Below are 25,212 nucleotides of genomic sequence, written 5' to 3'. Positions count from 1 at the left end.
GGCCAGTTAAAGCCGTTTCTTCAAATAAGTATCACATTTGTTTTTAAAATGGATTGGTAACAAAAAAATGCTTACAATATAAATTTTCTTTTTTAAAAGTGACAATTTGCTGATAAATGTAATATTGTGACCTTTCCGTTTTTATCTCCTTAAAAAAAGGGTACTAGTGGATGCCTTTTTATTTCTAATCATTTACTTTCAATAAAGGGTCCAAATAAAACACAACAAATCTCATTGAAAATGGAGGCCAAATGAAGCCCACGTTTAATGATTCCCAAAAGATTTGATCAGAAAACACGATTGTTTCAAGCACAATCTGCATATTGAGGCTAACATTTCATTTCATCATGATAACTTTGCAGAACAAAAGTTCTCGCCTATAAAATACTGAGCAATGTTAACATCCTGCGAAAAAACATCTTAAAAGTTCATACGTTTGGATTTGACGACTCGTTCATTAAAAAGAAAACTTTAAATTAATTTAAAAACAAGAGGTAAGACTCTGATCTGGAAGCTACATTAAATTAGTTCTACCTTCTTTACTAGTCATTGATACAGGCCGAGTTGAGCTTGGGTTTGAATGACTTGCAGCAATATTAAAATGCACACACTTGGAGCAGATGATTAAAAACGGAGAATTTTGCTCAATTCCAATAAACAAGACAATTGATAAAAAGATACAACGTAGCAATCAAATTGCAAAGGCATAATATGATGTGGGGCTGTATCGTTCCAGGAATGGTGTCACCAAAGGTCCTTCATTCAGTGCCTAAGGAGACAACATGCCCTGAGCATCCAACAGTTCCTGGCCAAGGAGACAAAGGCCCTGCTTGAGCAATCTGAATTCAAAACAGCTTTAGTGACACAATCCTGTCGCTTTTTTTCTGACATATTTCATATGACAATAATAAACAGTATCGATCTCAATTCATCCGACTGGTGTGATTTATCCTAAAAGAATGGTGTCAAACACTCCCCAAGTGACTGTCAGGTAAAAAATGAGCTGCAATGTCTGCATCTTGAAACTTGAGGAAGCAGCTCAGGTGTAGTAGCGCTACAACCAACTGAATATATAAACAGAAATATGCTTGTTCTCCAGCACAAAACAAGTCAGGCAGAAAAGATAGCATCCATTTTCCATTTCCGATCAAGGCTTTGATTCATTTGAAACAGAACCAGAGCTACTGTACTTTTGCTTCTTTTTTTTTTTAGTGTTTTGTACGACACGGCGACCATGAAACGAGGGAGGAAGAATGACAAGTGGAAAAAATTTGTCACCCGTAAAAAAAAAAAACTGCCCGACAACAACAGAAACGGATTTAATCATGTCCATTTCCACTATGCGGTGCGCGCAGAGGAGTCATACTGTTTGTGGGCACGTCGGCACCTTTTAAGCCATAGAGTTCTTGCTTCTTGACATAAATGTTCGTAGAAAGTATTGAGTGGAAGCCTTTCAGTCAAAGTGTAGGGCTGTGTAAAAGATGATCCACACCACCTGCGGGGACAAACAATGGGGGGCATTAATAATTGAGTTGAGTCCAATAATGTTGACGCAAACACACAAGCAGAACTGCCACCTCTCTATAATTAAGGGATATTGTTATGCAATATACTTCATGTAAGCTATATTCAGTAGGAATGCAACCACCTAAACTCCATCTGATCTAATATATATATATATATATATATATATATATATATATATATATATATATATTTCACTTAATAAATAATGCTGATTATAATACAACCAAGTTCAAATCAAGGTTATAATAAAATAACACATAGAAAAATAAAAATAATAATTTTGTTAACTAAATAAAATAGAAACCTAACAAATTACGTTCTAAGCTAAGGCTGCTCGATTATGAAGAAAATATTAACTCATTCACTGCCATTGACAGCTATAGGCTTAAAAAAAATCATTTTAACTATTTTTATTAATTAAATTTTTTCCCCATTTTTGTTAACAAGAGTATGAAAACCTAGATTTTTTTTTATACATTTAGAACACATGTAAAATTAGTGATTAATCGTGAGTTAACAAGTGAAGTCATGCGATTAACTACGATTACAAATTGTAATCGCCTGATGCCCCACATTTTTAATAACCTTTTCTTTTTAAAACAAACATTTTTTGTTTAATTTAAAAAAAAATCTTTTTTTTTTTTTTTTAAAGAGAAGATTATTAAAAATTAGGAGCGTCGGGCGATTACAATTTTTAATTGTAATTAATCGCATGACTTCACTAGTTAACTCACGATTAATCACAAATTTTATATCTGTTCTAATACAATTTTAAAAAAATCTAGGTTTTCATACTCTTGTTAACAAAAGTGGGAAAAATGTTAAACTAATCGAAATAGTTCAAATGAATTTTTGACGTCTATAGCCGTCAATGGTAGTGAATGAGTTAATCACGATTATTTTGGTAATACTTTAAATCACAATTAGGACAATCATTTATTTTTTGGTACAAAACAAGAAAATGTTTAAATGTAAAATTTATTGAGACAAATACATTTCTTTGAAACAATAATTATGCAAGTTCCTTTTGGATTGAACAAAATGCATTAAATTTGTTATTTTAACATTTTAAAAAAAAGGTGCAAATCTATAAATTTAAACAATTCAAAAATAGTATTAATAATCTTACTATTATGCTGATTTTGTAATTGTGGAGTGTAATCATTGAAATTTAATTTTGATTAATTATACAGCCGTATTCTAAATTTATAAAACTAAAATTATTTATTTTTATCTTGCACTCGACAAATACTATGTAGTAAACACAGAATTTAATAAATAAAACGAATACTAAAACTACAAAAAAAACTAAAATGAAGCGTTCATATAAAAATAAGAATACTAAAACTACTAAGTAAAACAAAGCATTCATGTTAAAACTAATACTAAAACAAAGAATTTTTGAAAAAATAAAAACTAACGAACCTTCTCTAAAAAACAATTCAAACTAAATGATGTCCAAAAACTCAACAGAAACCTGTTAAGATTTTTTTTTTTTTTTGCGCATCATGAAATATTCTCCCACCAGAAACAGCGCAAAAGATGTCATGAAGCCTTCTTTGGTGAGCTCCCACGTGCCACCGTACTCTTCCTCGTCAACCTGCTGAAAGCTGCTGAAGTACACGTAGAGGACGCCAGCGTTGATGATGCAGAAACTGATGAGGCAAAAACATGGTGCGAAGATTAGCCTGCTGAGTTCAACTGATGAAATGTGAAAGAAGAGCCAGGTTGAAAAACGCTTACATGGCTATTCCCAGAAATCCTTTCAGCGGGGCCACCCCCCAGATGACACCGAGGATCACTGCAATTATTTGCCGGAGCCAGTAAATCACATCTAAAAACTCATCCTGCAACAATATCACACACACACACACACACACACACACAAAAAAGAAGACTTAAGTGTAATGGTGCATTTTCAGTTAAATCCCCACAATGCCCAAGTTTTTTTTAATTCTCACTGGACCAGTTAAATTATTATTTTTTTCCCTTGGAGTTGTAGTGGTTCGCAAATTAACTTCTGTATCAAATAAATTTATTTCCATTGGTTTGAAATCCTGCAGCTTGCCACTTAACTGGAACACGTAAGAGGGAGCTCATACCACCTGCATTCGCCTTTGAGAGTTCATTTTACGATACGATACGATATACTTTTATTTTCTCCGTGGGGAACTTTTTCCTGGACTACGTCCAGCTGCAGTTTACAATAAAGAGAAAACAACAGAATAGAAAGAGATCAAATTAAAATTAAATAAAAAGTGCAGCAGTTAATGTCGGTTGTTAAGCAGTTTGATGGATGTCGGCAGGAATGAGTTCTTGTAGCGGTTCAGCCTGGTTCTGGGGGCCCTGAATCTCCTGCCGGAAGGCAGTAGCTGGAACTCATGATGCAGAATGTGAGTCGGGTCATTAACAATTTTCTGTGCCAGTCCGGTGACGGACCGCTCATAAAGCATCTGTAGGGAAGGATGATTCCTGACCCCCATGATCTTCATGGCAGTCCGCACCAGACCGGCAATCTGTGACCTTGACTGCACAGTCAGGTTGCCGTACCAGGCCGCAGTGCCGTATCTGATGATACTTTCCAATGCAGCCCGGTAGAACAACAGCATGATCCTCTGCTCCACTCCATAGACCCTCAGTCTGTGTAGGAAATAGAGACGCTGTTGGAGTTTGGAGCAGAGACTTCCAACGTGTAGCCTCCAGCTGAGTGTGTTGTCAATGTGGACCCCCAGATACCTGTATGAACCCACCTGGCTGATGTGATTGCTGATTTTAATATTCATCTGTGCATTTTCAAATATCAGATAAGTCTTGTCCCACCTTACCTCGCTGAGCTGTTTTATCCAGACACTCCTGTTGACCAGCTGATCATGGCTGGAGGTCCCAAGTCTAGATCCCCGTCAGTCCATTTTTTTTTAAACTTTTTTTTTTTATTGCTTTTTAAAGTGCTCTATTAGTAACAATGAATTGAGTTACATTGCATTAACGCAGTATTTACAGTAGCTTTCCTGTTTACTTATTTGTTTTTTGCTGCACATTAGATTGCTACTTCATTATGCATGTCGTCACTTCTGTCATTTCATTAAAAGATTTGAACGCTCCAACTTGGTTTCGTTTTAGGTTAGAGTTGCGAACTACTAACTGGAAACTTTCTTTAGTTAATGCAAATCTATGTCTGCATTCATCAAATTCAAAACTGCTCATTTAGGCTGGCCAATGTAAGTACATTATTATTATTTTTAACATAGCCGCAAGATCATGTTGTCCGCCTCTGCTGCAACGCACAACAAAGCAGGTGTTTTGAGCAAAACAAAACCCGACAACACACCGGGTCATATTTGAAAAGCGCTGCCGACTGACCTTCTCGTCCCAAACTGCATTACCGTTGAAGGCTTTGCTCCATGTGGACTGTTTGACACCCCCATTCAGCAGATGACTTTCTTCTTTCCGCTTTAAGCTGCTCGTCATTCTTTCCTGCTTCTTTCCGCCACGCGCGTCGAAAAAACAAAATGACAAACTAAAGGCACGTAAAAGTAAATGGGAAGTATCGGGCGCCTAATAAATAGAATCCGCGTTGTGCCTTATAGCAAGGTATTAACACTTAGTACAAGTCGCTGATCTGACAGATCTCAGATGCTAGCCTCAAAAGGGCGACTACGCATGCGCAATGTATTTTGACCCGACCAGAGTTAGCCAATCAGTAAGTGCGACGTCCCTGCGTTTCTGTTGCCAGAAAGGTCAAGAAATTCCACAGCGACACCAAGTGGTCATTACATGTAAACGTGTGCCAGTCCCACGAACGCGCTCGATTACAGTTTTGTCATATTTTCCAATAAGTAAATGAATGAACGCCTTCTATTTACCGAAATGCTTCTTTTATAGAGAAACACCAACCTACTCAGGTGGGGTAAAATGTCATTTTAGCGCATGACCAAAACCGTTAGTGGAGAAAGGTAACCAGGCGCAACTATGATGAGTAGATTATTTAATTGTGTATTTATTTAAGCTTTATTTATCCAGTTGAGGCAATTGAGAACAGATAATCATTTGCAACGTCAACCGGAGACAGTAAAACAAATACAACAAACTGTACAATGTGATATAGTTACATTTTTCACAATATATTGTAGTTTATAATCCTAAATTGAAACCAAAACCATAGTTTACAACCATACTTTGAAAGCCTAACCCTAGTTTAAAAACCTAATTTGAAATCCGAACCCTAGTTTGAAACATGAACTCAGATTTAAAACCCAGATCTGGAATTCTATCTCGAGTGTAAAACCCTCAATTAGAAACCCTAACCCTATTTTAAAACCATACCATGAAACCCTAACTCTAGTTTAAAACCATATTTTAAAACACCAATCCAAGTTTAAAACCCCAATTTGAAACCCTATTCCAACTATAAACCCTAATTTGAAACCCTGATTTCACTAACCTTTTTAAAACCCCAATTTGAAACGTGAATCCAAGTTTAAACCCTAATTTCAAACCCCAACCTGTTTCAAACTCTAACCCAAGTTTGACACCCTACCTTGATGCTACTTTTTGAATACTATTTACTGTATTATTATTATTACCCTTGTACCTTTTTTATGCTGTTTTTTTTTTTTACACTTTACTCATTTTATTATTTTGACTGTAATGGCACCTTGTTTGAAATTCAAGTAAAGTTCAAGTGTGCCTTTGGAGGTTTACTCTTTTCTTTTTTTTACATATCCTGTAATGCAATTTCTAATCACTCAAATGTTATGAACAAAACACATTCAAATTGTTAAATGGCCAATTATTGACATGTTTCATTGGGTTAAAATAAAATTAAATATTGAATCCAAATTGTCTGGTAATGCCCATCACTATTTTGTGTGATGTGATGAAATATGCCGTAAGTAGCTGGTATTTCACAAATTGTACTACAATACAAACATCTCTTTATTTTTAAGTGAGCATGTGTGATGCTTAATGATGTGCCGGTATATCATCCCATCAGTTGGAAAATGAAAATAAGCAAATATTAGAATTTCATTAGCCTGTGTTTGTCGAGTGAATTGGCAAACGGGCTATTTGGATAAGCAGTGAGTTGAAGACTGTCTTGGTAACTTTCCGCCAAACAAGACACAAGTTTCTACACCAATGTAAGATGAATTTAGGTGCACACGTGCCAGACTACATTAACAGCTAAGCAAAAACTGAGTAACAAGTGCCCAACTTCCATAATATTTGTAAGAAGGTTAACTAACTAAGCAAATGTGATACCTCAATGTTAAACATTCTGGCAGGCTCATTTAGTGCTCTTGCAGGAATTGTTCCAGATTGCTCCATGCAAATATCATACCGCCCCTGACAAACACCCAAAACATGTTCCCAATTTGCATCCTTGTCAAAGTGCTTGTGTTTTTTTCGTCACTACAGTATTTTCACACATTGGTGTATTTGGTTTTCTAGGCCAGTGGTTCTCAAAGTGCCACAAAATCATTTGCAGGGGAGAAAAAAAATTCTTTTTTGGAGTAATATGAGAGAGAGAGAGAAAGAGAGAGAGAGAGAGAGAGAGAGAGAGAGAGAGAGAGAGAGAGAGAGAGAGAATAAACAGCATCATTTTAGGGGAATAAAGGTGTAATTGGGAATTCAGTTGTCGAAATATGACTTCCGTTCTTTGTTATATGTTGACTTATGTATCATTTTATTATGACTTTATCTTGGAAAAATACTACTTTATTGTCATAAGATCACATCTTTTTATCGTGTCATAATACATGTTTATTTTTATACTAGTTTTGTTTTTTCTTTAAAAATATTACTTTATTCTTATTACAACTTTTTGTGGTCCTTTTATTGTGTGTCACCTAGAAGGGACATCAATAAAAAAAAAAAGTTGCCACCAGACCAGATGACATCACTCCTAGCTTGCCTGTTTATTATGGCTCGGACGGCTTTAACTCATCGGAAATGTGACGCTAGGTAACAAGTGCTCTGCTTTTGTTGTTCATAAACGAAAAAAAAAAAAAAAAAAGTAAACCGTACAATTGGGTTTAACTCATTTTTGAAAGGAATTCAAACCAGAAATCCACTTTAGAAGTGTGCAACCTGACAAAGGGACAAGAGTTGAGTATTCCTACTGGTATCGGTCTGAAAAGAGTGCTTCTTGAAAATACATTTTAAAAATATTTTGTTTAATCTTGCACACAAGAAGTACACACATTTTTAAAAAAATAAAATAAAATTGAAAATAAATACTAAATCTAATAAAAACTAACAATCCAGCTATGAAAACTAATCAAAATAAACTTAAAATAAAAACTAGCTAAAACGAAAATTCCAAAACTATTGTAAAGCTGGAGAGAGCAAGAGCAATGAAACAAAAGTACTAAAGTACGAGACAAGCAGTGTAAAAAATGAAAAATAAACTAAACTAAGTGCAATTTCTGCTGAATGCTAATAGCTGAATTCTTATGAAGTAAATTGAAAGATAAATTACATGAAAATTACAAAATATTAATTGTAGTTGAAAGATAAATGAATAAAAAGAACACTTGAACCCGGGAGGCGTGAATTTTTGAAGGAAGCTGAAATTTATATGGAAAACTTTTATCTAAAATTCATTTTGATCGAAAAGTGGAACTAATGATATCCAATGGAAAAATGCACACAAAATAATAATAAACAAAAAAAATCACTCAATAGCGCCAACTAGGTATGCAGTACCCTCCATTCATTTAGATGGGAAACTGGAACTATCATGTAATCACTTAGCATAATTGCCATGGACACATTTTCAATGAACAGTCGGAGGGGGGATTTTAACCCGCAACCTCCTGGTTACTGGACAATGCATTTTACCAAGTGTGCCACTGATCAGTATCAGAGACCTGGCAATGATGATTGATCAGTTGTATGTATGGACATGGGCGTGAAAAGGGAAAAGTTCAGTGTCAGTCCCATTAAAAATGAATGGAGAAAAGTTGATATTGAACGTTAAATTGTGCCAATACTGTAAGTAATGTGGAATCAGACGATAAATACCCCGGAATGCATAGAGTATAAAGTGATGGTTTACTACCAAGTTTGATGGCGGGCTGCAAATGGTCCCCAGGCCGTAGTTTGAACACCAGTGGTTCAGTGAAACCAAAACTTTAGTTTTGCTTGATTAAAAGCAAATAAAATGTGTAACTTTTTCGTTTTGGCCTCCCGACTGAAACAAAGAACGACTAGTGATTCAACTGGGTCTGTCTCTTTAAGAGAGGTCACCTGGGGCGACAGGTGTGTGAACGGCGTTTTTAGCCGGACTGTCTGCGGTAGAACAATGCCGGCGTGTTGGACCCCGTCCCGCCCGATGTTTGGGGTTCGAATGTAAGGCGGGAGGTCGCTTTTGCTCACTGCACGGGGCTCTTCGCCTCTTCACGCTCTCACGCCAACTCCACCGTCAGTGACGTAGGCGTCACGTGTTCGCCTCTTCCCTCTCTACGTCCGCCGTATTTTCCTTCCCTCCATTGGCTGCGCTCACACTGGAACCAGTCGAAATAAAACAACAAGCCCGAACCGAAGCGGGGTCGCGGGCGCGAGCGACCGGGGCTTCAGGCGTCTTGACAACCGGCCGATGGACGGAGCAGCTTCCACCTTGAAGTTACCATCAATGAGGCGCAGACCTCCCGTCGGCGTACTGGTTCCGCTCAGCTGCTACCATTGAAAACTTTTTTTTTTTCTGGGCTTGTTTTGTTCGCCACAGCGACGTGCGCCGACAACGTGAGGTGAGTGTCGTTTCGTTTCCTGGTCTGCATTCCGACCGGGGCCGGTTCAGCCTTCGCCCAACTTCGCGTCCACCTTCACCGGCCAGCTGCACCGTACGTCGCCTGCTTAAAATGGCGACAGCCGACTGGGGGGGTGGAGAGGCTTGTTCGAAGACTGGGGACTTGTCTTTTTTTTTCTTCCCCACTCTGGGCTGCGAGATCGAAGGTTCGGACGCGTATTATTGTCATGTGCACGAAGTTGGGACTCACTCCGCCTGCAAGTTGAGCGGAAGGAAGATGAACACGCACCGTAATGGCAAATGTGTGATGACGATGACGTTGGCATTCGGCAGCAGCTCCAATTTTATCAAGTCAATTTTAAATAAATAAATAATATTACTCGTGCAACTTGGGAACGCTTGAATATTCGTGTGTAATTTCAAATAGATTTTCGTATACAATTGTTGAATGTGACATGAATAAAAGTGTTCCATTTAATGGCACTCAGTAAAAGTTCTACAAATAGGCCACCAAGCTTTGCTTTCGACTTTGTGTGTGTGTTTTTTTAAATATGTCCTTATAAACACCCTCCAAAAATACTATGATAGGCTAACCAACATCGGAATGCATATACACTAAAAAAACAAAACGGCATAAGTTGTGTTTGTATAAATGATACTCATATTTATTATTAAGCTACTGTGATATACACAAACATTAACCGTGTTGCGCTTACATATAATTTCCCCATGACTTCACACCGCGTTTTGTTGTGCTGCTTAAAGCAACACTAAGGATCTTTCAGTTTATGTTGATTAGGGCGGCGCCATATGGACAAAAGCGGTAATGTTATGCCTGAAGGAAGACCACATTTCCTATGAGGACAAGCGCATTACGTCGTTTTTTTAGCTCACGCCAGTCAAATTGACTTCCGTCTTTGTAACGAATGGGTAAAGTGACATATGCCATAAAGCAGTCAGCACATTTGTATTTTTTTTGTGTGGCAGTGTTTCTACCGTCCTCCTCAAAGTTGTTTGGTGCCAGTAAGTCAATGTTTCATCAGAAAAGTTATGAACATCTTTTATTAAGGTTGAAAAGTTCCTTAGTGCTACTTTAATGAGTGTTTGAATAAAGAATCTTCCCGATCTCAAACACCAACACGGTGGGTAAACAAGTACAAGTCACATGATTAAAGATGATAGCCAGAAGAAGAAAATTAACTACATAATGACTTTAATAAAATGTATTGCACGTAAAAGTTAAACAAAACATGTACATTATTGTTTAAAAACAGCACGTTAAAAGTTAAATAAATCTTTTTTTTTTTTTTTTAAGTAAAACGTGATGTATATGAATTTTAAAATATACTGGATACAAAAAATAGCTACAAGTTTCACTGTAACAGGTTTGATTGTATTTCATGCTTAAAATGTAATTTCATTTGCATTTAATTCAGTGATTCTTTTGCATACCACTAGAAAGCGCTGGTATACTAGTAGTGGTACTGCTAAATCACTTTTAGAATTATTGCCCTGTAGTGTACAATTCTTTAGTGTACTATGAAAAATAGTTCTACTTTTCCAATTAGAATGACATGCATGGTTGCCCTTTTTAAATATTTTGCAAATAGACTACTAGTGTTCCTTTTAGCCTTCATCCTTTACTTTCCATTAAACATGTTTTTTATAATATTAAATAGATTTTCCCGATGCAATTGCTAAGTGTACTATGAATAAAACTGTTCCAGTTTTCTAATTAGAATGACACGCTTGGTGGCCCCTTTTAAATGTTATGCAAATGGGCTTTTAAATGATTGTTTTTTTTTTTAACCATCATTTGCAATGAAATGTTTAACATCAAGCATCTTGATGATGAGTTATCGCATGCTGACATGGTGATGAATCATATCGTGTTGTCGTGGCTGTGTGACTTCTGGGGGATTTGAGAGTTTACCCACGGTGACACTAGGGCCTATGACTCAAAGGTGAAGTCCGGCTGTCCTCCTGTGAAGGCCAAAACCGTCAACAACACAGATCTATCTCAATCTTGCAGTGTTTTGTTTAGCCGGCACTCCATCAAATACCGACAACTTGACTCTTCACATTTTCTGTCCGAGGTTAGGATTTCACCTCGTAGAGGAGGAATGAATGAGATATTTCTGTAACCATTTGAATTCTTTGAATTGTATCTTCAGTCTTCACTCAAGGCTCCTACGAGGGAAGTCATTTCAGCGTACGAGCCGTTCGGCGGCGTCACGCTCCCTCCCTACTGTCATGCCGACAATGTATTCGCATATCCCTACCAAGTTGTCAACCAGCTCGGCGTCAACCGCTCGGCGAGAGCCTTTTAGTCTTGGCGAAAGCGCGCTGATTCACTCCCACATCCGGCGCTAGCAGGTTTGGGTCAGCGGCGGCCGCCTGCGTTCTGCTCGGCTGGCGAGCAGCTTGTGATGTCAGCCATTTTAGGTTGGGCAGCACAGAGCACGACGCGACGCCATTTTTCCTCCCTCTCCTTCTCTCGCTCACTCGCTCTGTCTGTGGCTCTCTATTCAGCAGCCCAGTTCTGCATGCCCCGGCAGAGGCCACAGCAATGCAGCCCTTTGCAACCCACACAGCCATCTGCTCTGTGACCTGAAAGTCGCTCATGGCCCGCTCGGAAACTGACATGAAGTGTTCCACTGTTGCCAATGTTGAACCGGAGTCACGGGCGAATGAAGCAAATCTCTCAGAGACGTTTGAATGACGGCAAAGGAGCAATTGAACAAAACGCTTAAGTTGGTGGGGTTGAACTTTTTTGTTTTGTTTTTTTAACCTGTGGTGCTGCAGGCATGCCTAAAAGACAGAAACTTTATTCATCCCTTGAGGGAAGAGAGCAAGAAGTAACCAAGGTCAATGTCTGGAAGGGCACTCAGGCATGTGGTCAACAGGAAGAGTCAGCATCATCTCTGGCCGATAACTTTCCGTGGCGACCGCACCTATCTGGGAATCTAAAATAAGAGCAGTCCAGGGATGCTCCAAATGCCGCGTCAAAAACAAACTTAAGATAGGCACAGTGAACGTGCATGCGAGGCACACATTTTGTGTTCCTGAACTGCCGGTGGTGCTAGTGGTTGGGGTGAAGGGGTAGGAGGTGGTTGCCATGGGGATAGTAACACACCAGTGGCGCTGCCGACCTGTCTCCCTTGGCCAAGCATGAGAAGGAGGAGGGGGAGGAACACTGGGAAGGAGGGAGGGCCAGAGGGGAAGTGGAGGCGGGGGGGGGAGGTATCTGCGTGACGTAGGAAAAGCGAGGAAGCTTGAAACCGAGTAAACAAGCGAACATGCATCTCATAAGCGCTGCGTTATCATCAGCACTGACTGCTATTTTTGTGCCCATGCTACGTAGCCTTCATTTTAGTGAGACTTGTGATATTTTGATCTTTACTCTGTGGATCCAGCATAGTTCCTGCACAAAAGTCAGACCAAGGGATGAAAAGAGGTCATGTTGTGCAGAACCACCCAACAGACGTTGAATAACCCGGCGGGACAAAAACATTTCTTTGTGTCGCCGGCAGGAAAACGAGCCGCCTCGCTACCGCCGTAAACAAGCTTCACATGCGCTCGCAGGCACGCAGGCAGCCACCCCCGCGCCCTACACGCATACGGACGTAAGCACATATGCGCCCTTGCTCACCAACCCCACCCCCCCCCCCCTCCTTAGCTTCACTCTACATCTCACAGGAAACCCACACATGCAAATGCTGACACACAGACACCAACTCGCCATCGCCGCAACATGTGACATCAAATTTGACAGTGTTGAATTCAGACTCTGTGAGTTAACAGGCCGAATAGGTGGAGCAAGCATAGAGCTTTGTTTGCAACGCTCACCTGACTGAGGCCCATAATGCAGTCCCTGGTTAGGAAAAACCTTGCAGGACAACTTTGTAGCTCTGTCCATTATTACGGATGGGCGAGTACCAACACCAGGTTTCATATCGGGCCGATACCGGCATTATGTTAAGGCAGGGTTGGGCAACTTACATGCTAAATGCCCCAATTTGTCATCAGTGCTGCTGGGGGGTAAATAGGACCGTGTACTTCCAAACCAGGGGTATGGCAACAAAAAATAAAAAATTGCATATGCATATGTGACAAACACATGCTCTTAATATATTTCATTTTTGATAATACGTAAAGGGAGTCATCGAGTTACGACGTACGTGACCAACGATGACTCGACTTTACAACGCTCGTGCCTCCTCTGTAGCACCTTCTTTTTCATTAATTTCCCACAGTAATCACGCCATTTTAAAGTTATTTAAAGTTGTGTTGTTGGTACCTCCAGCAACGGGCGTCCATCGAGCAGGTCGGCTCGCCATCAGGCCCATCACATTTCCGTGTTTACGTTTCCATTAACTCTGCTTTGCCGTCCGTCAGCAATGAATGTTCCTGCGGAAACACAAAATATTGGTTCCGGCATCTTCCGGGTGGCGCAAATATATATTTTTAAATTACTGTACAAAGTCTTTTGATGTAAATATCGACTTTAACTGTGAAATCCGACTTACATCGAAATTTGGGTTACATCGCCAGCGTTGGAATGGAACTCGAGGACTCCCTATAGTTGAAAGATCCCGCTTCTAACCCGACAACAAAGGGTTTGAAGCATACAACAAAATAACCACAGTTTGTTTGTTTTTTCTATTTTTGTCTCTCAATATTATTTAATATTTCGTAATTTTCCTGGAATGTTCTCACAATTTCCCCCCGCTTTTCGTTGAATACATATACAGTAGGGGTGTTTAAAAAAAATCCAGTCGGCAATATATCGTGATCTTACAGTGCACAATTCTCGAAACGATTCTTTATGCGGCCGAATCGCTTTTTACAAAACGTCTTACTTAGGGTTAGGGTTCACACTACGCATGGAAGAATGTTCTATTAATGGAACATTTAGCCTTAATATTTTTATTTTGGGGGCTGTTTAAGCATGAAACAGACTGCAATCAACAGTTATAAGCCTGAAGTTTCAGATACATTTTCATACAAATCTTACAATGTACAACATGTACAAGTTTACTGATTAGTATTTTCTAAATTTGAGTAAAAGAAGAAAAAAAAAATCGCAATAATCAATTTATAGATTTGTATCGGGATTAATTGGCATCGAATCGTGACATGGATCGAATCGCCAGGTATAACGCAATTCACACCCCTACGTATTGTATGTTAATCAGCGGTTTTGATGGGTATTTTTTGGGGGCGTATTGTAAAATTTCAGTTTTTGTCCACTGACTGAAGGGCTTCTTGGTTTGGAACATTCCAGTCTGAGCAAGCATGGCGAGGAGGGAAAGGGTGTGTGGGGGTGGGGGTGTGAGGTGGCGAAGTGGGGTGGAGCACTGGATGACTGTAGTTTGGAGCAAGAGGGGGCGTCGAAGAGCGGGGGTTGGCAGGGTGCGGCGGTTGGAAGCGGGGGGGGCCGGGGGTATCGGGTCAGGAAAATTCCTCTCGGCGCTTCCTCTACGACAGTTAACACCCCAAAGCGGCTCCCCTTCCCCCAACGCCTCACCCGACACAGCCACGTAATGGATGACTGAGACTGTCCACCCAGAAGCCTTTGTTTCGGTCACGTGACCAGGCCGCCTTGGCAGCGCGATGTGCCCCCTGATGCAGAATTGAATGGCAGAGGAGTAGGAGGGGGGCGCAACAGCCCAAGATGAGGGTAGTGACTCTCCCCGGGGGGGGCTCCAAGGAACAAGGGGCATCACGTTCCTTCAACAGTAACAAATCTCAGTTAACCCCTCATGTTCCGCACTAATGGCTGAAATCACGGGGGAAGAAAATGTCAGGTTCTTATCAAGTGGAAGCCAATCAAATTCCTCACTCATCTCAAATGGTGTGAACCAAAGTTTTAGCATTTCAATGGAAAGAACTGATGTTGGCGTATTTGGTGCGTGAAGGGTGTAGCTTCCCTGTGGAGTTAACGTTGACTCGTGTCTGAAACTAACATAGACCTTTCGCTTGCTATAAACTTTTTGGGTGTTGTGGGTACAAGCAAGAGAAGGAAAGCCTTGACGGTGTTTGGAGAAGGGCAGGTTTGTGACGTGGCCAGCAGTTGTGCCTTGCGTAATAAGGGGCAGGACGTTGACATGCTTTTGAATTTACCAGTTCAACTGGTGAGCCAGTCACGTTTGTCAGCTTCGGCCACTTTTTGTGTCAGGTGCCACATCCATGCCCCAAAACCATTTTCCGGTCCACAATTGAGAGTCCCCCTTTGTCGGATGTGGGTTGTCCCAAGTGAATTTAAGCAAATAACATTTTGGATGAATTGTACTTGTCAACGTACTTTTTACTTTGAGTATTTTTCCCCAAAATAAAAGTGCTGTTGAGAAAGGAGAGACTATACCTTAGCCAGTTGCCTAAGATGAAAAAAATTGATTTTGAGACAGTTTGAGACTGTTGGCTTTAGATAAGGTGCCCAGGAGGCCCCAGTCAGCAGGGTGGCATGTACAAGGGCCACTGGGCCCAGACACCATAACTTCACTTTAATTTTTGTTGTAATCCAAGAAGTTCAGTGTCATCCAAGCCTTTATTTTCTACATACAGGACAAAACGGTCTAATTGAGAAAGCGTCCTTTTTGCTTAGCGGGACATAAATCTGAGTATTTGTCTCAGAAGCCATCAAGAGGTTAATCACCAGTCACTCAGTTCTTGAGTATGTTTTTTTTGCCCACTGAATGCTAACCCTTACTAAAATTAATTATTTGGAAGACTACGATTTACTTTACTTAAGTCATATTATTCAAACGTGACATCACTCTTAGAAGAATTCTTGGCTACTCTACCCACCTCTGCTCTCTGCGCCGCCTGAGGGAGGGAAGGCGGGATGGTGAAACTCCTTCCCAGGAAGCCTCACCATTTTGCTTGGAGACGTAGGAAAATGTTCACTCATTTGTAGCAACAAAAACACCACCAAGCTGACGGGCCTTCCCAACTACAAGCAGACCTGTAATGCACGATGTGTTCGTCCCAATATTTGTCAAGGTGTGCAAAGGCTCGTTTTTTTTTTTCTTTCTAAATGCACTCGCGCTCTGTCGTGGGGGGTGGAGGGGTCATGATGGAGGGGAAGTGAGACATAGCGGCGCGGGGGACGGGGAGGGGAAAGGAGGGGGTCAGACAGGAGCACTCCCAAAAAGGGTTTGGTGAAAAAGCAGAGTGGGTTTGAAAAACCCTCATTAATGGCATAAAGGATGCCTTGTAATCATATTTTGGGTTTTGTTTGGTTTTAGCGTGGGGAAAGCGATTGCATTTTAATTGCTGGTAACATCCTCTCGCTTTTACACAAGTTGCTCGTGGAGTTGTGTTTCATTGTAAGTAACCACCAAATGTTTTATTATGTCCACATTTCCCCCCCAGGCCACCATGAAAGCTCCAAGTGGACGTATGGACATGCTGTGCACACTCCCTCCCTCCACGGCTTGCCTATAGGCTGCCAGCAACCACCCATCCTCCCCATCAACACCCCACTCGCAGTTATTTGAGCGGCGCTCCCCACCGTGTGGCCACAACATGGCCAGCAAGAGGAAGTCCACCATCCCCTGTATGATCCCCAGCAAGATCATACCCCACTTTGAGGACTTCGAAGCGGACATTCCGGTTCTTCAGCGGCAAACTCCCATTTCTGGGGGCGGGGGCAGGCACAGCCCGCCAGATCTGGCCGACGCTCCCAAACTGGAGGCAGCAGACCCCGTCATAGACGATGCAGGGAACTACATCTGCAAGCCTTGCAACTTTGAAACCTACGACCTTAACTTGTTCTTAGACCACGTGTACGCCGGGCACCCGGAATTTCGTTCGGACCCGAGCTTCCTCTGTGTGAACTGCGGCTTTTCGGCGCTTAAATTTGAAGGCCTGGCTCTTCATAATGCCAGGATTCACCCCAGCACCTTTAACTGCCCTCTACAGCTGAGAAGGAGGGATAGGAGGGCGGTGGTGGAGCAAACAATAGCAACTGGCTCAGATGAAGGCAAAGATAACGAGATTTCCATCAGCAAGACCCCAATCATGAAGATGCTCAAGGGCAAATCGGAGCTCAAACGGATTGTAATGTCCCAGCCTTCCTTGGATCCGCACTCCTTTTCTGGCTGCAAGGAGCCTGAGAAAAAGGAGACTGTTACAATCACCCAAGTCGCTCACCTGCCCACGGCTGTCCACAACGGACTAACCAAGGTCACGCTACCCTCAGCCATTCAGATCGTCAATGGCTCTGGTGCTTTACCGGTGCTCAAGACCCCCATCACACAGGTAGGTTGACTCCTTGGTGGGTCATTCCATGCCAAATTACCCAATCGGTTTAACCAAGCACGTTTTGATTTGAATGAAACGTGGTGTACTTGTTGATATTGATGGCTTAACGCAAAATCCCACATTTTAGGTCAGGCTGGGCTTTAGGAGCTACGGCCTGCTGAATTTTTACATTTTCGTCAAAAAGGGGTGTGGTCGTCCTCCTTTGAACGCTTATCTCCTGGGTCAATATTCACAAGACATCTCTGAAACTTTTTGTATATTGTAGAACACGTGAGAGATTACATTTCATCAAAAAAATTATTAAAAGGTCCATGTAATCCACAAGGTCAACTAAAAACAAAAGGTTACTAAAATATGCAGTAATCTTCAAAATGATTTGCAGGTTTGGAATCCTTTTTGATTTTTCTTCCCAACAATACCTGTTTCATGAAGATTGACCCACAAGTTAATGAGATAAGGAAGGTGGCCACACCACTTTTGCCTAAAATGTCAGAATTCGGTGGGCTGTACCTACCAAACCCCTGCTCCGATTGAACAAAAATTCAAGATTTTGTGTTGTAAGATTACGATCAACAAGTACACTGAATTTCATTAAAATCAAAATTGCTGGGTTAAAAATATTCCGATTTTTGCAGTGATCTGGCATGGAATGAGCCTGCTTTGTTTTACTGACTGGTTTACGAAATCCAATGTAGATTAACAACTAAGGATTTAATTGGATTTAATTTCCATCGGTTTATTCCAAAACAGGGCATTATTTCAAAGTACCATTGCAAAAAATTATTTAAGATTCAGTTACTGGTTTGGGCCATAACATTAAAAAAAAATGGGAAAATGTTGATCACTGTTTTCTAAAGTAAAGGCAGATATTTGCAATTGTCAGAGGTGGCAATTTGGCAAATCCAGATTCAGAAAGTAAAGACCTTGTAACCGTTTAGTTTTAGCCACAGGTGCTTCTACTCAACTGGTAGGTAAACAAGTTCTGTTAAGGGTTTTTACTTTCTGGTCTTGGATTTGCCACTTTTTGTAATTATCTTATTTCAATTGAGCACAAAGATAACCAATCTTTTTTTCCTTGAGGACTACAGATATCTGAGAATGTTTACTGGTTAGTGGCTGAAATTGTGAGGATTCGGACAGTTTTAAGTTGAATAAGGTTTCGAAACTATCAGTTGTCTTTTAAAATAGTTGCCGATTTATTGTTGCACCTCTAATCCAATGTATGTATAGGTGGTGTCTGTTCACAACAAAAGCCTGCACCAGTCCTCTCTGACCGCAGTTTCCACTGATGCCTCATCTTCCAAGAATCTTCCCAAAGTAATTCTTGTTTCAATTCTAGCTCAGCCAACATGGACGCTTGTCAGCATGTAAAGTTCTTCTTCTCCTTCCCAACTATTCCCATCCAGGTGATGATTCCTCTGAGTAGCATCCCCACATACAACGCTTCCATGGATTCCTCTTCCTTTTTGAAGACCTCCTTCAGCAAATTCCCCTACCCGACAAAGGCGGAGCTCTGCTACCTCACCGTGGTCACCAAGTTCCCAGAAGAGCAGATCAAGATCTGGTTCACGGCGCAGCGACTCAAACAAGGCATCAGCTGGTCTCCGGAGGAGATCGAGGAGTCCAGGAGGAAAATGTTCAACACCATCATCCAAACCGCACACAACCAGCCGCAGACTCCCGCGCCTCACACGATCACAGTCCTGGGGGCCACCGGGATCCCTCAAATCTTGCAGGGCTCTCTCGTTAGCCAAGGGGGCGTCCTCGTCACACAACCCGTGATGACCAACGGCATACAGGTCAACGGTACCCCCGTGGCGCTGGCTCTCACGCCCAAGCCCCAGGCAGCGGCTCGACCCATGATGCAGGCCCGACCCGCCGCGGCCCCGGCGGCCGACAAGGGCATGATGGTGGGCTCGGTGGCCAGCGGCAGTACGGGAAGCAATGTGATTGGCAGCAGTAAGAGTAGTAGGAGTGGGGGAGGGGCCGCCAGCAGTGTCATTAGTAGCAGCAGTCACGCTAGTGTCATTAACCTCACTCTGGGAGGCAACAATCACGGCAATGCAAAGGTGAGTAGCGGCAGTGTGAAAAGCCACAATGCTGCTCATGGCAAGAGCAAAAGCGATGTCGGTAAAAGTACAAACCTCCCCAAAGTCAGCACAGACGACAAGCCTTCAAACAGCAGCAGCACAACTGACAACAACGGACAAAAGAGCAAAGACACTGGCGGCAGCGGGAACAAAAACGACGCCACCAGCGCCGCTGAGGATGACGCAGACCTGAGCATGAGCAACTCCAAAATGGAGGACACCTCCCCCCCTTCCTCCAAATCGTCGTCGCCGTCACCCGTGGCCGGCGGCTCTCTGAGCTCCCGCGGTATCAACGCCTTCCTGGACCCCGGCTTTTGCAAGGGCAAAAAGTCCCAGGAGCAGCTCGGCACTCTCAAAGACAGTTTTCTGAGCAACGCCTACCCCAACCAGGAGGAGGTGGACCGCCTCATCTCACTGACGGGACTCACGGTGCGCGAAGTCCGCAAGTGGTTCAGCGATCGACGCTACCACCTTCGCAACCTCAAGGGCCCGCGCGCGCCAAACAAGTCGTCCGCAGGGAGCGGTGAGGGCAGCCCCGGACCCATTGACCTGTCCGAAAATAGCGGCGGCTGCAATTCTGGCGCCAAAACGCCACAGCACACTTCTGCTCCTCTGAGCCCGGCGTCAACGCCCACGCCCACGTCTCCCTCTACGCCCTCGCGCAGACTGCCCAGATCGCCTTCTCCGGATTTCACACTCGTTCGCTACAAGGAGCGAGAACCTCACCAGGTGAGCACTTGGCCACAAAGAAAAAAAAGTTTATATCTCAGGAAAACAGTACTATAGAGAGACTGAGACCTGTATGTATTTTTCTCTGGAAAAAAACTAACAAAAAAACGCTTCATAGTCCAACAAGTAAAAAATTCAGTTTGATCAAAAATACTAAGTGGTTAACACTAATAGGCCTATAGTGCTTTTTCTTCATCATATATTTACAAAGCCATCTTTACTTACGGTATCTCATTCAAACATAGAGCTTAGCCTACGCTAGCCCGTCAAAGCAGGGTATCAATCCACGGAAAGGTTTTCCTTTTTTCTCGTCAAAATAATTTACTTTAACCTCCAGGATCCCGCGCCGTAGCCTGCTTAATGGCAGAACAAATGATGCTGTTTTCTCTTTGGTCCCATTTAAATCCATCCCTGTTGTGGTTTACAAGCCTGTAGCCTCGTCGTATCTAACGCTAAGCTACAAGTAGTTCGTCTTTATAGTCGAGGGTCCGCGAATAGCATTCTTTTATTTTTATTTAACCAGGTAAAATGTTTGAGAACTAATTCTCATTTACAAACATGACCTGGACAAGAAGCCCAAACAGAGCACATACATCACAACAAAGCACAACATAATTATAAAAAAGAGGAGAAGGGCACTTATGCTTATTATATTAACAAGAACAGGTGTCAACTACAATTTCCTTCATCTTGTTTATAAACAAAGAAGAGATGAGTCTGAGTTTGTTCTGTGGGGTGTTCCAATCATTTGCTACTGCGAATCCAAAGAAATTACGGCCAAATGTAGTAAGTGTTTTTGGAGGGGTGAACTTAATAAACTAACTATACCTGGTACTGTAAGTATTCTGAGCAAAATGAAGAAATGAGGACAGATAGGATGGTGTCATGCCAAGAAAAGTTTTATAGATAAAGACAAACCAGTGATTTGAAGAGATGGCCAGCCCACTACTTTGTAAAGATCGCAACGGTGAGTCTGAAATCGGATAGCTGAATGATAAAGAGTGTCCAGTTTTTTTAAGAGTGGAGTTTGGTGCTATTCTGTAAATAAGGTCTCCTAGTCAAGAATAGGCAACAATGTCATCTTCACTAGCAAGCACTTTGTGGCATGAGTGAATGAGGCTTTCTTGCGAAAAAGGAAAGATAATCTGGCTTTAACCTTAGCTTGCAGTTTACTGATGTGTGTGGCAAATGACAGTGATGAATAAATAAATATTTATAAGAAGTGACACATTCTAAATCGCATCCATCAGCACAAGTAATAGTAGGATGACTGATTACTTGCTTAAGGCTGAATGAAATACACTTACGTTTTAGCAGTGTTGAGGCGAAGATGGATCTTAACGGAAGACGTGCTCCACAGAGGTAAGGCTAAGCTGGAGACAGGACGCTGCAATTTCCAATGAAGGTCCAACCAAATACAGGATTGTGTCATCAGCATTGAGATGAATCCGGGAATTCTTAACAGTTTTGGCTATGTCATTCATGTCGATGGAGAAAAGGGTTGGACCCGGAATGGAGCCTTGTGGCACACCTTTAGACACTGGCAATGGCTCAGAAATAACATTTTCAGCCTTCGCCTGTTGGACACGGTCAGAAAGGTAGCTGGCGAACCACTCACAACAGCCACTGGAAAGGCCGATACTGGAAAGCCTTCCCAGCAAAAGAGTGATTGGCTAAATCAAAGGCATTTGCGAGGTCAACAAAGGTGGCAATACAGACCTGTTTATTCTGCTTCTGATTGGTGAACTTGGAGGGGATAAGAGTGCTTAGGGGGGGAGAAGCACCACCATTAATCAGATTCATAATCGTGTTGTCCAAACTGTTGTCGCAATCTTCACCTCCTGTTATGTGTATTCACAAAATGGCTGACCTCAATCCTGAAATGGTGCATAGCTGCCATCTACTGGCATTTGTGCGTCACTTAAGTTGTTTCTAAGCTTGAAATTCACAGTGAAGCAGCATCAGACTCACTCACCCTCGTTGAAAAACATCATTTTTGTTTGATTTTGTTAAGATCAAAGCGCTGGAGGCCAGCTTCACTCAGGCCGCCGAACCGTCAGGAGAAGAAGTGGACCGACTGCGAAGCGAGACCAAGATGACTCGAAGGGAGATCCACACCTGGTTCACCGAAAGGAGGAAGAAAGCGGCGGCGGCTGAAAGACGGAAAGAGGAGGAGGAGGCGGCGCAAGCATCGGCCGACGGCGAGGAAGGACTGAACGAGGACGCTTCCGGCGAACTCAAAGTCAACCCGATTAAGATCAATCTAAAGATGCTGAAGGTGACCGAGGCCAACGGCAAACCGGAGGACGAGGTGGCGGAAGGGAGCGCCCAATCCGGCGCATCTACCACCCCTGCGCCGATGCCCGGCGCCAAAGCGGCCGTTCTGCGAGGTAAGAAGACGGCGGATCAACTGCACCTGCTCAAGCGAGTGTATGCGCGAACGCAGTGGCCCAGCCCCGCTCAGTACGATGAGCTCCTCTCGGGCACGGGGCTGCCCCGGCCCGACGTGGTGCGCTGGTTCGGGGACTGTCGCTACATGCAGAAGAACAGCCAGCTGAAGTGGCTGGAGGCTTACCAGAACACGGCCCTGGACGAGGAACTCCACCAGGATAACGAACGCTTCCTCCAGGCGCACCTCGACGGCTGCGGCGGTCAGGAAGAGTTGCAGGTACTGACCACAAACGCGTCAGCGCAATGGGTCAAAGTTCGTTGAAGTCCCTGTTAAGTGAAAATAAATCAGAGAAAAGTGTGTATAATCAATGTTTAAAAAAATAAATAAATCACAAAATATATCAAATGAGGCTTCAAAATCATGAAAAATAAATACTTTGTTTTGGTGGCCGCTGAATGCTTGTAAACACCCCATTAGAAAATGGCCGCCATCTTTGTTATTTTTTCTTTAAAAAAAGAAAAAAGAATACATCCACGGGTTTCTCGGGCTGGGTTTAAAAAAATCAATGTTTGTGTAACACTTAAGTGATTAATTTATAACACTAAATCATTTAACCAGTTACTACTGCCGCAAAAAATAATTTGGAATATTTAATATTTGTGGATTTTTTTTTATCATGTCCTTGATATTTAAGAAGACCTAATGTTCCATAATTAATATCGTTTTGAATAATCAAACTGACCTCTTGGGAATCGAAATTGAATAGATTGAAGAAATTAGAATCGATACTTAGCCCTACAAGTTTCTACCTCAAGTTGCATTCAAGTGATTAATTTTTTTGGTGCAAATGTCCATTGAAATGAGCAGCACTTGAACACGGGTCTTTCCAACTGCAGTTACAGGAACTGGCAAAGGCGACGGGTTTGACAACAGATCTGGTGAGACATTGGTTCGCCACCAGGGCATCTGTGCCTCGACCCGAGCGAGCGTCTGCGCTGGAACCCGCGGCGGGCGCAGCAGCAGCCGCTGAGCCGCCGCCGTCGGGCTCCTCCCCCGTGGAGCCACACCCGAGAGGAAGTAAGGAGAAAATTGAGCAGTCGCTGTGTGGCCAAGCAGGGGAGGGCGACACGCACAAGACTACAAAAGGTAATTTGGTCGTCTTGAAATGTCATTTGAAGTGTAGTTACGATCTAATGGTATTCCGACGACCCCCCCCCCCCCCCCCATTCCCGGTTTGACTCACTACAGAAGCAGATTGACAAATGTGACTGGATGACAGGAGGGGAACCAGGAGAACCAGAACGACCCCCCCCACACACACACACACACACAAACACACGCACACACAAATAGTGGATGTAACCTCAACTGCTTTGTGAAATGGACACAAAAAACTCAGGCTCGGCACTCCACCCCCACCCTTGTTTTATTTTTCGTCATGGCCCTTCCAATATCCAGCTGTGTTCCTTATCGGCCATTCAAGTAATACTGGAGAAAAATGTAATGTAGAATAAGAACTTTAAGTTTGCTTTGTTGCTGGCTGTGTTTCCTGAAGCCTTAAAAGTAAAAAAAAAATTAAAAAAAATTGCCAGCTTGCACTAATTGACTGGCAGCAGACAAAAAAGTGCAGGCTGGACTCTTCATAGCGTCTTAGGACAAATGAAGCAGAGGGTTTTCAGATATTCCGTTCATTTGTACATTGTGTATAAAAGTATAAAGGAATGGATGCGTTCATCCTCACACGTCAACAATACAATGACGGGTGATGGAGTTTTGTTTGTATCGTAGCATCAAGTGCTCCTTGACGTGTAAAACAGTTATTTTTATGGAGCATTTACATGATGTACATTTGACTGTAAAACAGAACTTTTCCAGGGTTCCCTACTTAGGTGAAATGTATCATTTTTACAGGTGTGTTTGCAGAATAAACTGAATGTCATCAAACGTTTCCTTACTCAAACTTCTTGTTCACACTTGACTTGAGGTTGTTGGTAAACATGATTATCAGCAGTGTTGTGAAAAAATCATTTCCTACATGAACGCAAAGTTCATTCACAAATTTTTAAATGAGCTCCTTACTTAGTTTTATTCACTTCCCGTTATGGCCGATAACCTGCAGTCAAACTTATCCACCGGTGCGAAGACGGACAAACATGACTGTCAGTAGTTTTACTTGACTCTTGTTGGAGAAATATCAAAATAATTTGTGCACTTTAAAAATTCAAATAGCGTATTAGTTGTACATCGTTGGCGTATCATCTGAGAGCAAAATACCCTGTTCAAGTTCCCTCCACGCGGCCTCGCAGATTAATGCTTCTGAAGTGTGCTACTTATGAACACAACTAAATGGAAGCGAGAAGTTGTTCGGAGAATTGTTTCTATGAGAAAAAATGATTGCCTATAAAGCGGAGTCCATTTTGATTTTTTTTAAACAGTTGTATTTTACATAAGTATTCTGA

At 42.2% G+C, this 25,212-nt stretch overlaps 2 protein-coding genes across 2 annotated transcripts; one reads left to right on the top strand and one right to left on the bottom strand.

The window, feature by feature from the left end:
- Positions 1-231: 231 nt before the first annotated feature.
- Positions 232-5,950, bottom strand: rab5if (RAB5 interacting factor). The gene is made up of 4 exons (XM_077568553.1): positions 4,888-5,950; positions 3,271-3,374; positions 3,053-3,182; positions 232-1,495 (listed from the first exon to the last, which is right to left on the bottom strand). Exons 1-4 carry the CDS (start codon positions 4,993-4,995, stop codon positions 1,454-1,456), a joined length of 384 nt encoding a protein of 127 aa, XP_077424679.1. The 5' UTR covers positions 4,996-5,950; the 3' UTR covers positions 232-1,453.
- Positions 5,951-8,800: 2,850 nt separating this feature from the next.
- On the top strand, positions 8,801-24,697 carry zhx3b (zinc fingers and homeoboxes 3b). Its single transcript, XM_077568539.1, has 7 exons — positions 8,801-9,275; positions 16,652-17,539; positions 18,773-18,859; positions 18,949-20,361; positions 22,376-23,029; positions 23,650-23,899; positions 24,002-24,697. The coding sequence occupies exons 2-7, from the start codon at positions 16,805-16,807 to the stop codon at positions 24,010-24,012; spliced, it is 3,150 nt and encodes a 1,049-aa protein (XP_077424665.1). The 5' UTR covers positions 8,801-9,275; positions 16,652-16,804; the 3' UTR covers positions 24,013-24,697.
- Positions 24,698-25,212: the final 515 nt, after the last annotated feature.

The sequence above is a fragment of the Vanacampus margaritifer genome, chromosome 1 (genome assembly GCF_051991255.1).
Source record: "Vanacampus margaritifer isolate UIUO_Vmar chromosome 1, RoL_Vmar_1.0, whole genome shotgun sequence".
In the NCBI taxonomy this organism is placed as follows: Eukaryota; Metazoa; Chordata; class Actinopteri; order Syngnathiformes; family Syngnathidae; genus Vanacampus; species Vanacampus margaritifer.
Note: the sequence above shows the minus strand (reverse complement) of the source record. Positions and strands in the feature narration are given on the sequence as shown.